General features: G+C 40.5%; 3 protein-coding genes across 8 annotated transcripts; 2 read left to right on the top strand and 1 right to left on the bottom strand.

Annotated features, from left to right (window-relative positions):
• The first annotated feature begins 142 nt into the window (after window positions 1–142).
• On the top strand, window positions 143–2,658 carry eif1 (eukaryotic translation initiation factor 1). The gene is made up of 4 exons (XM_026361909.1): window positions 143–333; window positions 993–1,156; window positions 1,249–1,350; window positions 1,491–2,658. Exons 1-4 carry the CDS (start codon window positions 303–305, stop codon window positions 1,533–1,535), a joined length of 342 nt encoding a protein of 113 aa, XP_026217694.1. The 5' UTR covers window positions 143–302; the 3' UTR covers window positions 1,536–2,658.
• Window positions 2,659–3,035: 377 nt separating this feature from the next.
• si:ch211-198p11.6 lies at window positions 3,036–6,149 on the top strand. The gene is made up of 5 exons (XM_033326117.1): window positions 3,036–3,203; window positions 3,617–3,679; window positions 3,786–3,896; window positions 4,894–5,031; window positions 5,465–6,149. Exons 2-5 carry the CDS (start codon window positions 3,653–3,655, stop codon window positions 5,549–5,551), a joined length of 363 nt encoding a protein of 120 aa, XP_033182008.1. The 5' UTR covers window positions 3,036–3,203; window positions 3,617–3,652; the 3' UTR covers window positions 5,552–6,149.
• On the bottom strand, window positions 6,147–10,169 carry srsf2b (serine and arginine rich splicing factor 2b). Of its 6 annotated transcripts, none has more exons than XR_003298786.1 (4): window positions 9,630–10,168; window positions 8,949–9,264; window positions 8,484–8,659; window positions 6,147–7,767 (listed from the first exon to the last, which is right to left on the bottom strand). XR_003298786.1 is itself a non-coding variant. In XM_026359956.1 (3 exons), the coding sequence occupies exons 1-2, from the start codon at window positions 9,992–9,994 to the stop codon at window positions 8,970–8,972; spliced, it is 660 nt and encodes a 219-aa protein (XP_026215741.1). In that variant the 5' UTR covers window positions 9,995–10,169; the 3' UTR covers window positions 6,147–8,661; window positions 8,957–8,969. The 6 variants fall into 6 exon arrangements, 4 of the variants coding, with proteins under 4 accessions (XP_026215741.1, XP_026215732.1, XP_026215758.1 ...); XR_003298787.1 differs by having other exon boundaries at window positions 8,540–8,659; XM_026359956.1 differs by having other exon boundaries at window positions 6,147–8,661; window positions 8,957–9,264; window positions 9,630–10,169.
• Between the last annotated feature and the right edge of the window lie 773 nt (window positions 10,170–10,942).

The raw sequence follows: 10,942 nt of genomic DNA, 5'->3' as shown, positions 1-10,942 counted from the left end.
CTTAGACTTATTCTCACATGATGACCTCACCTTTCCGGTAAGTTGAGAAATATCAAGGCGCGGCTGCCGGCGACGTGCTTTTCGTACGTCAGTGACGCATTGACGTTGTGTCGGGGCGGGGCTATAAAGGGTTGTTTTCCAGCCCTGCGAAGACGAAGGTCTCCATTTTGTGAGAGCAGTGGAAGCTGAGCCGAGCGTCGTCCTCGTGAAAAAGGCGAAACCCAGAAAAGACAAAAAGTCAGTTAGCCGACGAACCGCTCGTTAACCAAGTTATTATCCGAAAGGAAAGCAAATCTTATCGTATGTCCGCTATCCAGAACCTCCAAACCTTTGGTAAGTTGTTTTTTTTATCAAGCTCAACTGTTAGACAAGTGGGGGAAGGGCAACTATAAGTGAAGCTAACGTTAGGCTAAATTTCGTCGAGGTTTTATTTGCTTTGTAACTGATCTTAGCTCTTCATTGCGGTTTGTTTTTACTAAAAACCTGTAATTTTAACCTTCCATTAGGCTTCTTTTTGGCAAAACTTCGCCACAGTGTGGTTTTAGTCGATTAACTAGCAGGCCTCTGCTAAACGGCCGCCATTAGGCCTAATTTTTGTTGCGATCACGCTAACTTTATCTTCAGATGTGTCTGATGTGACTTCTGTAATGATATTGTACTGCTGCTGGGGAAAGTGGAACATTGATTTTCTTAATGATACGATTAGGCCTTGATTCACGTTCACTAAAGATACTGTGTCATGACCGTACCGTTATTCCGATCACAACCGTGTTTGCTTGGAAAGGGGTAGCTTAGCATTAGCTATCTAACGCTGCCAGACCTCAGTAAGCTGTTAAGATGTATATTTAGCCGGTACGTCTGCGCAGTTCACATGAAATATGAACCTTCCAAAGGGATCTTCCAGATGAATGCATGTTGGTTGGCAGTCATTTCATGAGAGTAGGTTTTTATTGTTCTTACCATGCTATGCTCGTATCGCATATTTCCTCCAGACCCCTTTGCTGATGCAACTAAGGGTGATGACCGCCTCCCAGCTGGGACTGAGGACTACATCCACATAAGAATCCAACAGCGGAACGGCAGGAAGACCCTCACAACTGTCCAGGGCATCTCTGCCGACTATGACAAGAAGAAGCTAGTCAAGGCCTTCAAGAAGGTATCTTCTTGAATACAATTCGATTTTGCACTTTTACATTTTTCTCCCTATTTGACCACTGACTCATGGTTATGTTCTTTGATCTTCAACAGAAGTTTGCCTGCAATGGGACAGTGATTGAGCACCCAGAGTATGGTGAAGTGATCCAGCTTCAGGGAGATCAGCGCAAGAATATCTGCCAGTTCCTCATTGAAGTAGGTTTTGCTAAAAAAGAGAAATCTGATAGCCTTAACAGACACATTGCCATCATGTGGAATTTTGTTTACTTGAGGGTATAAGTACAGGCTCCTTGTCAGTTGCAATCTTTATTGATTAGCTCTAATATTCTTTGCAGATTGACCTGGCCAAGGAGGAGCAGCTCAAAGTCCACGGCTTTTAGAAGCTGCTACCAGCCCTCTCCCCGTCTCTCCTGGAAGGCCATTAAGTACCCCCTCCCCCCCTCCAATGTGCTGCTGTTGCTCTTCCTCCCCTTCCTTCTCCCTTGCAGCCCCACCAGCTCCTACTAGCTAAAACGTGAATTACCTCTGACAAACATGGGACTCTGTAACACCACCCCCCTACAACACCAGGGGGCAGGCTCACTCTCACAAAGTCATACCACTGCAACTCCACATGACATCAGGGATGAGTGGTGATGACCCTCCCACACACTTCCTCTATTTTGACCATTGTTTATTTCCTTTTTAAATTTTTCTTTTTAGGTCTCATACGACAATGAGGCATTGTTTCATGTAACTTTTGTTTTGTACTTCAAGGTGTTTCAATAAAATGAGTCTCCATATGTTGGGAGTAGAGTGGTGTCATGGGGAATGGGTTGGGGCTGTGTATACAGGAGTGTCAAAGTGGGTATATTTAGAAGGATAAAGGCTGGAGGTGGGAGAAGTTGACTTTTGTGTTTGATGCAGAGAGTTTCTGTAGTCTGCCAATGTAAGTGACTTTTCCTCCTTGCTGTCTGTCAATATCCCACCGGTGGTGTTTACAAGCCCAGCTACCTGATCTCAGGTTACAGAGCAGAGAAGGTTTAATGTGACAATTTCCACCAACTGATCCAACAAATGTTTTTATTTAATGGCAAAGTTTCAAGGTTTTTGCTGACAGTATGATATGGTATTATTTTGGTCAAAGTGAAAGCTGCAATGTGGAAGGCTGAGTCATGACACTATCCAGTTAAACCCTCCAGAGTAGGAAATGTTATGTAACTTTGTATGACTTTAAGGTGGCAAATGTAATGCATTTTTGCCCTTTTATTGGTATGAGTTGTTTCCTACTCTGGCACCTGACCAGCTTACTGCTTTGGTCCAAGAACAAATTTGGTACCAAATCTGCTTACATACACTTGAAACTTTGATTTCTTATAATGCAATAATTTAATGAGTCACAATATAGTGATGTTGAAATGATACAGGAAAAAAATTAGCCATGGCCAGGTCACACTGTGCTACTGTGATGGAGAGTCTGTTTTGCAAAATCCTCATTTGGTTCAATAAAATGTCTGCAGTTAATATGCTGTCCAGGGTCGTTATTTTTGTATGGTGTTCAAATGAAATACTGTAATACTTGAATAAACGTGCACACAGCCATTTCAGAGAATCTACATTCTGCAAAGTAACTTAAACGTTGTGCACAGCTGAGCTGTAACACTAACAGCATGATGAACAGGGGTTAGCATGGAAACATTGCATTGCAATACTGTAAGATTTCAATATGTCCAAATCTTAATAGCCAATAGCTAACTAACGTGTCAGATAAATGTAGCGGTTTAAAACATTCACTATTACGCTTTGAAGCATAGTAGAGTAAAAATATAAGAGTAGCGTTAATATTTACTAAACCTTGTCTCGCACCTTTTTGTCCTTTCGAGGCCCCCGTCTGACTCCATGGTAACGAAGCTACCGCCATATGCTAGCCCGCTAACCCTGAATAGTTTTCAGGTGCACACGGTAAAATCTGACATTTTTGGAGAGTTCCCGACAGAAACTGGAGAATGTGACCTTACGAGAAACGTGCCAGCGTCGATATCTATTAAAATACAGAAACACGCAGCACGGTAAGTGCATCGGTGTGTTGTTTGTCGTTAAAATGGTGGTCTTTAACGCTTTTGTTACGTTTTTATCTCATTGTCATCGTGCCATCGTCTGTGTCCTACCGTTTGTGGCACTAAAAGGACAGTAGGGATGATTTTACTTTGAAAACTTTTAAACAGAAAAGACGCTAATCATATTAGTATTTCTTGTGACCCCATATCGTATTTAAACAACAGTTCTCTTCCTTGCACTTAGCTAAAGTCTTTCACTGTATGTGGCAGGGATGCTGTTTGTCACAGAGAAGTTCACAGTTCTTTTATTTAATTTAGTTTTATTGATTTAGTGTATTCTGTCTCTGTATGTTCAGGACTCTGTGGGGGTCAAACCATCTGTTTCAGGAATACCCTAAATGACAACCAAGTTTTTTTTCTGTCAGATTTCCCCCGAGATGTGAATCCTGTGACAGTTAAAGATGTCTTCCCAGAAAGACACAATGCAAGTGAGAAAGCGTTTTTGGCTATTTTATCTAAATACAATTGATGCAGTGTCTTTTCATCACTATTCTGATAGATGCACTTATAAGTTGTGTTGGCTTGGTTCCTTAGGTCCTGCCTGTTTGGGGCCTTGCCATCCCTCTCCCAGCAGTGCTGATGATCACTGTAAGTTGTTACATGATCATCCTGGGGATTGGACTGTTGGTCCGATTCTGTCTCAAGGTTGGTACTGTTACCACTGTTTTAAAAAGTACAGAACTTTCTTCTTAGCCTAGTCTAGTAAATGTTTTCTTTTTTACTATAGCTTGCACATAACTAGAGAGCAGTAGAGGTAAATAAAAAAGAGAGTGGCCAATAATATGTGTCACTATTCACGCGTGGACAAAATTGTTGGTATGCTTTAGGTAAAGAAAAAAAGTAATCAAACGATTTCTGTAACTCTTAATAAGACTTCTGCGCCTATTCAATTTGTCATCAATTGGCTTGGCTACAGTCCCATGGACCTTAAACCTCTGAGTAATATTTGCAACTGTAGTCACAGGAACATCAAGCTGCTTGGAGATTTATTTATCTTTAACATGTTTGTCTATCATTTTGATTTCTAGTCTTCTGAGACAACTCTCTTCTTAGCTTTCTGTGGTCTATGTTGAGTGTGGTACACACCATGAACAGCACAGTGACCACATTTCATCCTTTAAATAGATAGATTGACTGATTAGAAGTCTGAAGAAACCTGTGATGCTAATTACAGGACAAACTAGTTTAACTCCCTATAGTCAAATAATTTTATTTTAATCTTTCTAAGGGTACCATTATTTTTATCCAGGACCGTTTCATTAGATTGTGTTAAAAAGGAATCTGTTGAACCACAACTCAAAATCAATTCCTGATTTTTAACATTTCTAACAATCTTTAGTAAACTTTTATTTATTATTACTGTTGTCAGTGTCAAGTTATTTCAGTGACCTTTGTGGGTTTTTCTTTCTTTAAAAGGAAGGGTACCAACAATTATGTCCACGTATACTGTATATATACCATTGTTTTGCTTTTGCAGTGTCTTACAGGGAAGTTGCATCTGCTGATATGTATTATTTAAGTATTGGACACCATATTTTCATTTGTTTCTCCATCTTGTCCCTTTTTTTTCACTACACAAGTAAAACAGCGCAGACGTGTCAGTTGTCAGATGATTTTTGTTGACGTTTTCTCTCCCTCACAGGACCGTTGTTCTTCAGAGTGTGGCGATTGCTGTCCAAACATTTCTGTATGTGAACAGTGCCTTAGACTGGCTGAAATATGTGACTGTCGTCTACCAACCATGCGCTCATGTCTGAGCAATTCATGCCCCTCTTCAACTGTAAGTAAACCCCTAAACCCTCTGCTTTTACTAAGTAAGTTTTCAGCACATGTACCGCAAATCAAATCATGTCTATATGAAATTTCTGTTAATCTTTTCCAAAAGTGTTATCAGTTCATATTCTCTAGGGAAGTTTCAGTTTTGATTTATTTTAGTTTGCTAGTTTATTGTCCCTCTAGAGCAGGACGTTTCTCTTTGCCTCACTTGCATGTGAATACTTAATTAAAAACAATGTGTTTGCATTTAAGAACCGAACCTTCTTTCAAACCATAGTGCAGGCAGAGAACTAAAAGATTGTCATCTCATAGACATGGCAGTGTGATTTCACTGAAATGTTAAAAACATTTTATTGTAATTCAGTACATTTACATTCAGTGTGTAAATATTCATACTAAATGTCTTTTTTTCTACTTAATGAATTGTTTTCTTACAGTGTGTCCAGTGGGACTGTGCCTGCACCTGCCAACCCCCTAACTGTGAGTCCTGCAATTGTCTCTGCTTTGAGATAAGGATCAAGTAGAAGAAAGTTGTGGAGGTGCACTGACCCTGGCTCTGGCTAGGTGTCAACATGACTAATCCACTTTGCCTTTTTACTTTATTTTATTTCTTTTTTTTTTTTTTTACAAACAAGCAGCCATTACTGCCATCAGATGGTACCCCATTTTGTAATTGACATAACTGTGTCTCCTCAGCATCATCTGCCTTGCCATGTTAAAGCTAAATTAGAGCTATACTGTTTTATAACATGTGATTCAACATATTTAGTAGGGGTGGGTGATGCAAATAAAACTCTATCAAAGTATACCATTTTATATCAACATATCAATATAAATTTTGAAATAATACATTTTCTGCATAATTACTTTAGTTAATGTCTTATGTTTCTCTGATGCAAAAATTGTTTAAAAGTCCAGTGTGATCATAAAACAGCTTAGAAACACACCAGCAGATATTAAAACAGCAGTTCTGTACTCAGATCTTCGATCACTTCACAGCACATACTGTCATATTGCCCACACCAACATTCAGTTTTCTTATCACAATGTGACTTAGAAAAAGCATTTTTACTTTGTTGCAGAATTCTAAAACTCAAAATAAAAAGAAACATCTTTGGCTTACATCACCTGCTGTTTAGTGCTTTATTTTGTATTTTGTATGATACCTTCATTTTTTTTCACTGCACAGGTGTCTGCAGAAAATTGTCCTCCCCTCAGCAAATTAAGTTGTCTATCCTCTTCTGCCTCCTCTTCCCTCAGTTTGTCATTAATTACACTCCTTGTCTCTAACATCTAATGCTCCAATTTCTCAACATTAAACTGAAAACCCACCACAGATTCTTTCCCCAACCTTGAGATTAAACTCTGAAATGTTACAAACAAACCTAAAATGTACAGGCCTACGTATTTAATTTAATTTAATGCATTTTTAACCGTAGAATGTTAAAAGAAGAGACCATTATAGATAAAACACAAGCTATTTAATCAAAGTCTTATTTGCCTACCGTGACCACAAAGGGAAAAAAAAAATTCACCGTACAAAGGGTGAGACTGCAGCACTGGAACCACTGGTAGTCACAGTAGTGGAAAATACTGAATACATCCAAGCACTCAGCAGCGCAACACACCGCCTTCACAGCTAACCAGCAACACTTAACTGCCACACAACTGCGCCTAGTGCAAAAAAATATATAGAAAATATAAAAATAGGCAGGATTAGAATTAAAAATGAACAAGGCACAGTGTCTAGAGTCCAGTAAATTATCTCCCTGTTAAATGAAACTAAATGGTTTAAGAAGAACAGTCAAACCTTAAAATCTTCTTATAATCCCCAATTCATTTACAGTAGAAGTTATGAGCATTATATTTAACACAGGGATTATAATAAATAGTGTCTTGCCTAGTAAACACACTGAAGTGCAGTAGTTCAAGTCTGTAAAGAAGTATTTAACATTAACATTTATGAGATTACTGTTGATAATGATAATATACATACACACACACACACACACACACACACACACACACAAAATGAAAAAATGTGAATAAAAGCATATTTCTTTTGTTGTTTTTTCTGGGGGTTTAAAGTCATATCAAATTTTTCATTTATTTTTATACTAATTAAAAAATGTCAGAAAATAAATAGCTTTTTGCAATGGTAGAAAGAGAAGCCCTAAATCCAGTCATGTTAAAACCATGGGCCTGTATCACAAAAGCTTAGTGGTAGCCAGCTAGCTTTAGGCTTCAGTCAGACTTTCATGGACTTACAGTCCCACAATATTTGGACACAAACAAAAATACTTGCTCTTACAATAAGGTGAAAAGCAGCAACAAGGTGACATTACCAGCCACTATTCTAAGCTAAAACCAAAGAGAAACATCTGTTGTTTTAACAGATCTGGTTCGAGCTAATTAAATATGCTGCTTTTCTAGTTTGTATCATTGTAAATTAAACAACTCGCTTTGTGATACAAGCCAAAAAACAAATAAAAAAAAATCTGACATTCAGTTATGACCAAAAATGAATCGCCACATTTACACTGATTTTTTTTTTAAGTCAAACACTATAATAAAAAGCAAATAAATTCAAAACAAAAGAAAAATGAAAAGCCCTTTCCAAAGCCTAACTGATAAAACAGAGCAAAGCATGGAAGACCAAAGAAAAACCTTTAACAGCTAGACACTGTTGCTTGTACATGATCCAGTCTGAGACCTGAAGTTCTGAAGTCTTCACCCAAAACTGTAAAAACAAGAAAAGGTTGGTTGGTTAACGTGCTTTGGAAATCCTCCAGAATATAATGTGAACTAAGACAAACAAAATCATCCCATTAAGATGCTCGTCCGACTGCATATTTGTCAAAACAGGTGGCATTCAACCTGGTCATTTAAGAGATGAAATGATCATTAATACAATCAAAATAATCCACAGATAATGACAATAATAAACTGTAGTTCTACACTAGATCTCTCTAAGAAATTTGAATCAACAAAAAACAGAACTGAGCCTTGTAGCTGGACTCATCAGTCAACTAAAGGAAGCAGTTTAGAAAAAAACTAATCTGGGTTAACCGTGAATCTGAATTGAAGTTGAACATCTGAAAATAATTGACAGACAACATACCAAATGAGCAAACCAAACTTGAGTTGCTTCATAAGGCTGGATTGCTTTGCGGACATGTTAAACTTTAACAATAGCATTAATTGAGGCCATCTGATCATAACTTTATGTAGCTACAGCCTGCCTTAAACAAGAAAGAAAAAAGACAAATTGGTAATCTTTCATATGTTAAATGAGGTACAACAACAAAAGTGAACAATAAAAATAGAACTGAATTGAAACTAAATGGGACTGACAAGGGAGGAAAGTTGGACAAACCAGTTCCTCCCAAGTATCAGCTTCAACCCCCCCAAGCTGAGGAGGACAGCTGGTGTCTAATGGCGGACAGACAGACCTACCTCTACAACAAACCCCAACACTGACTGCCGCCACCCTGCTGCACAGAAACCCTCACCAGCAGCAGACGGCCTGTGGGCAGCTCACCACACAACTTCTAACTGCTCATACTGCCTCAGCTCAGCTCAGCTCAGCTCAGCTCAGCTCAAACTCCACTTCAGCAAACAGGATGCCGCATCTTGGGAAGGAGAGAATTCCAGATTTGTTTTACTACAGAACCGTTCTTCAAAAAACACTTTGCGATTGTAAACTCAGGGTGAAAAAGAAAAATGTATTCTATGATCGTGTTGTTCATGAGCAACAGTTGGAATCAGTGTAGAGGACTAGGCTGTAACCTGTGTGTCCAATCCACAATTTGCTGCTAAAAGGATAAAACTTCCACCATGAGAAGCTTAATAAATAAATAAATAAAAAAAAGATTCTCATTAAAGCAGAAAACAGCTATTTACATCTCCTGTCAAAGTTACCTGCTGCTGATGCTCTGAGCTCTACGCCGATTCACCTCCATTTTCTGCTGACTTGGGCTGGCTTTTAGATCTGGACCTGGATCCTCTTTTGGAGGAAGGAGTATGACTTCTGGATCTAGACTTAGATCGGGACCTGGACCTAGATCTGGAACGGGAATGGGACTTTGACTTTGTCTTCTTGTTCTTAGGAGAGTGCGACTTGGATCTGGAGTAAGACCGGGATCTGGATCTACTGTAGCGAGATCGGCTTCGGGAACGAGACCGGCTTCTGCTGCGAGATCTGCTCCGTCTTCTGTGTCTCGGGCTGGGGGAATAACTGGATACATTGAGTGTGTTGAGTTATAAACAAAATGCCAAAATGACAACAGCTGGCACTGAAGAAAATGAAATGTGATCTGCAATGGCAAGATAGACATTACGCAGATTTGTGTGAGGCTTGTTTACTTTGTTGCTAATAAGATATTAAAGTAATTAAAGTCGGCTGACGTTAGTCACTTACAGAAAATGTCTATGCTGTATTCAAATGCTGCCGAACAGTAACATGGATCTTGCTGGTTCACAATCTTTGTTTAAAGAGCCATGTGTTCAGATAAATACTCAAGGACCACCCTGAATTCATCAATTCTTCAATGGAGTCTGGAGCTGCTGCTGTAGTGACACTAAGTAAGGGGATTTTCTTACCTTCTGCTTCGGCGTCCATGTCCGCCGTGTCTCCGGGGCGCCCCCCCTCCTCGCCGCCCTCCACCGTAGTGAGAGTCGGGTGGTCTGCCGTATCGGGCCATCTGGACCCGCAACTCCCGTCCATCCAGGAGCGCACCGTCCATGGCGTCCATTGCGTCTTCGGCGTCCCGTTTGTCGTGAAACCGCACAAACGCAAACCCCCGGCTTTCTTTTGTGTAGCGGTCTCTGGGGATGTAGACGTCCCCCACTCGGCCATACTTCTCGAAAACCCGTCTGAGGGTTTCAGGTGATGTCCGGTATGTGAGGTTGTCCACTTTGAGAGAAACCATGCCATCAACGTCTGGCGGAGGCCTGCCGTAACTCATGGCGATTAACCTGCGAGACCTAGCAGCCTCCTTCACAGTTTATATCTTATCTGTTTGTAGAAGTCCAGACAATCTCAAAGCTGTAGAATATCTGAGGCTGCACAATCTAAAACGAAGCAACAAACAGCAGACACTTCCCACAACTGCGTCCTTCCGGGTTACCTTCTTCTTCTACGTTAGGATTAGGCGCTCATTGTTGCCATACTCGACTCATGGGCGCCCTCTGTCGAAACCACAAACTTTAACGATCACACCATGGCTGACAAAAACAGCTAGAGAGGTGGAGGTTTGCTCTGGATAGAAGAGGCATGAAGGTCAGTCGTGGTAAGACAGAATACATGTGTCTAAACGAGAGGGATCAAGGTAGAAGCGTTAGGTTACAGGGGGCTGAGGTGAAGAAGGTGCAGGAGTTTAAGTACTTGGGGTCAACAGTTCAGTGTGATGGAGAGTGTGGGAAAGAGGTGAAGAGGCGAGTGCAGGCAGGTTGGAGCGGGTGGAGGAAAGTGTCAGGAGTGTTGTGTGACAAAAGAGTGTCAGCAAGACTCAAAGGAAAGGTGTACAAGACAGTGGTGAGACCAGCTCTGCTCTATGGGTTAGAGACGGTAGCAGTGAGAAAGAGACAAGAGGCTGAGATGGAGGTAGCAGAGATGAAGATGTTGAGGTTCTCCTTAGGAGTGACCAGGTTAGACAGAATAAGGAACGAGTACATCAGAGGGACGGCTCACGATGCCTGTGTTAGCGACAAAGTCAGAGAGGTCAGACTGAGATGGTTTGGACATGTTCAGAGGAGGGATAGTGAGTATATTGGTAGAAGGATGTTGGAGATGGAGCTGCCAGGCAGGAGGGCAAGAGGACGACCAAAGAGGAGATATATGGATGTCTTAACAGAGGACATGAGGTTGGCTGGTGTTAGGGTAGAAGATGTTCATGATAGATTTAGGTGGAAAA

The sequence above is a fragment of the Anabas testudineus genome, chromosome 8 (genome assembly GCF_900324465.2).
Source record: "Anabas testudineus chromosome 8, fAnaTes1.2, whole genome shotgun sequence".
Classification (NCBI taxonomy): domain Eukaryota; kingdom Metazoa; phylum Chordata; class Actinopteri; order Anabantiformes; family Anabantidae; genus Anabas; species Anabas testudineus.
The sequence above is the reverse complement of the archived record's forward strand: the minus strand, read 5'-3'. Positions and strand labels throughout refer to the sequence as shown.

Bases quoted from the DNA above. Each gene is read 5' to 3' on its own strand.
- si:ch211-198p11.6 (XM_033326117.1), top strand. From the start codon at position 3,653: ATGTCTTCCCAGAAAGACACAATGCAA. The intron at 3,680-3,785 runs GTGAGAAAGCGT...TTGGTTCCTTAG, and splicing joins CCCAGAAAGACACAATGCAA to GTCCTGCCTGTTTGGGGCCT. The intron at 3,897-4,893 runs GTTGGTACTGTT...TCTCCCTCACAG, and splicing joins TGGTCCGATTCTGTCTCAAG to GACCGTTGTTCTTCAGAGTG.
- eif1 (XM_026361909.1), top strand. From the start codon at position 303: ATGTCCGCTATCCAGAACCTCCAAACCTTTG. The intron at 1,157-1,248 runs GTATCTTCTTGA...GATCTTCAACAG, and splicing joins TAGTCAAGGCCTTCAAGAAG to AAGTTTGCCTGCAATGGGAC. The intron at 1,351-1,490 runs GTAGGTTTTGCT...TATTCTTTGCAG, and splicing joins TCTGCCAGTTCCTCATTGAA to ATTGACCTGGCCAAGGAGGA.
- srsf2b (XM_026359956.1), bottom strand. From the start codon at position 9,994: ATGAGTTACGGCAGGCCTCCGCCAGACGTTGATGGCATGGTTTCTCTC. The intron at 9,265-9,629 runs GTAAGAAAATCC...CAATGTATCCAG, and splicing joins CATGGACGCCGAAGCAGAAG to TTATTCCCCCAGCCCGAGAC.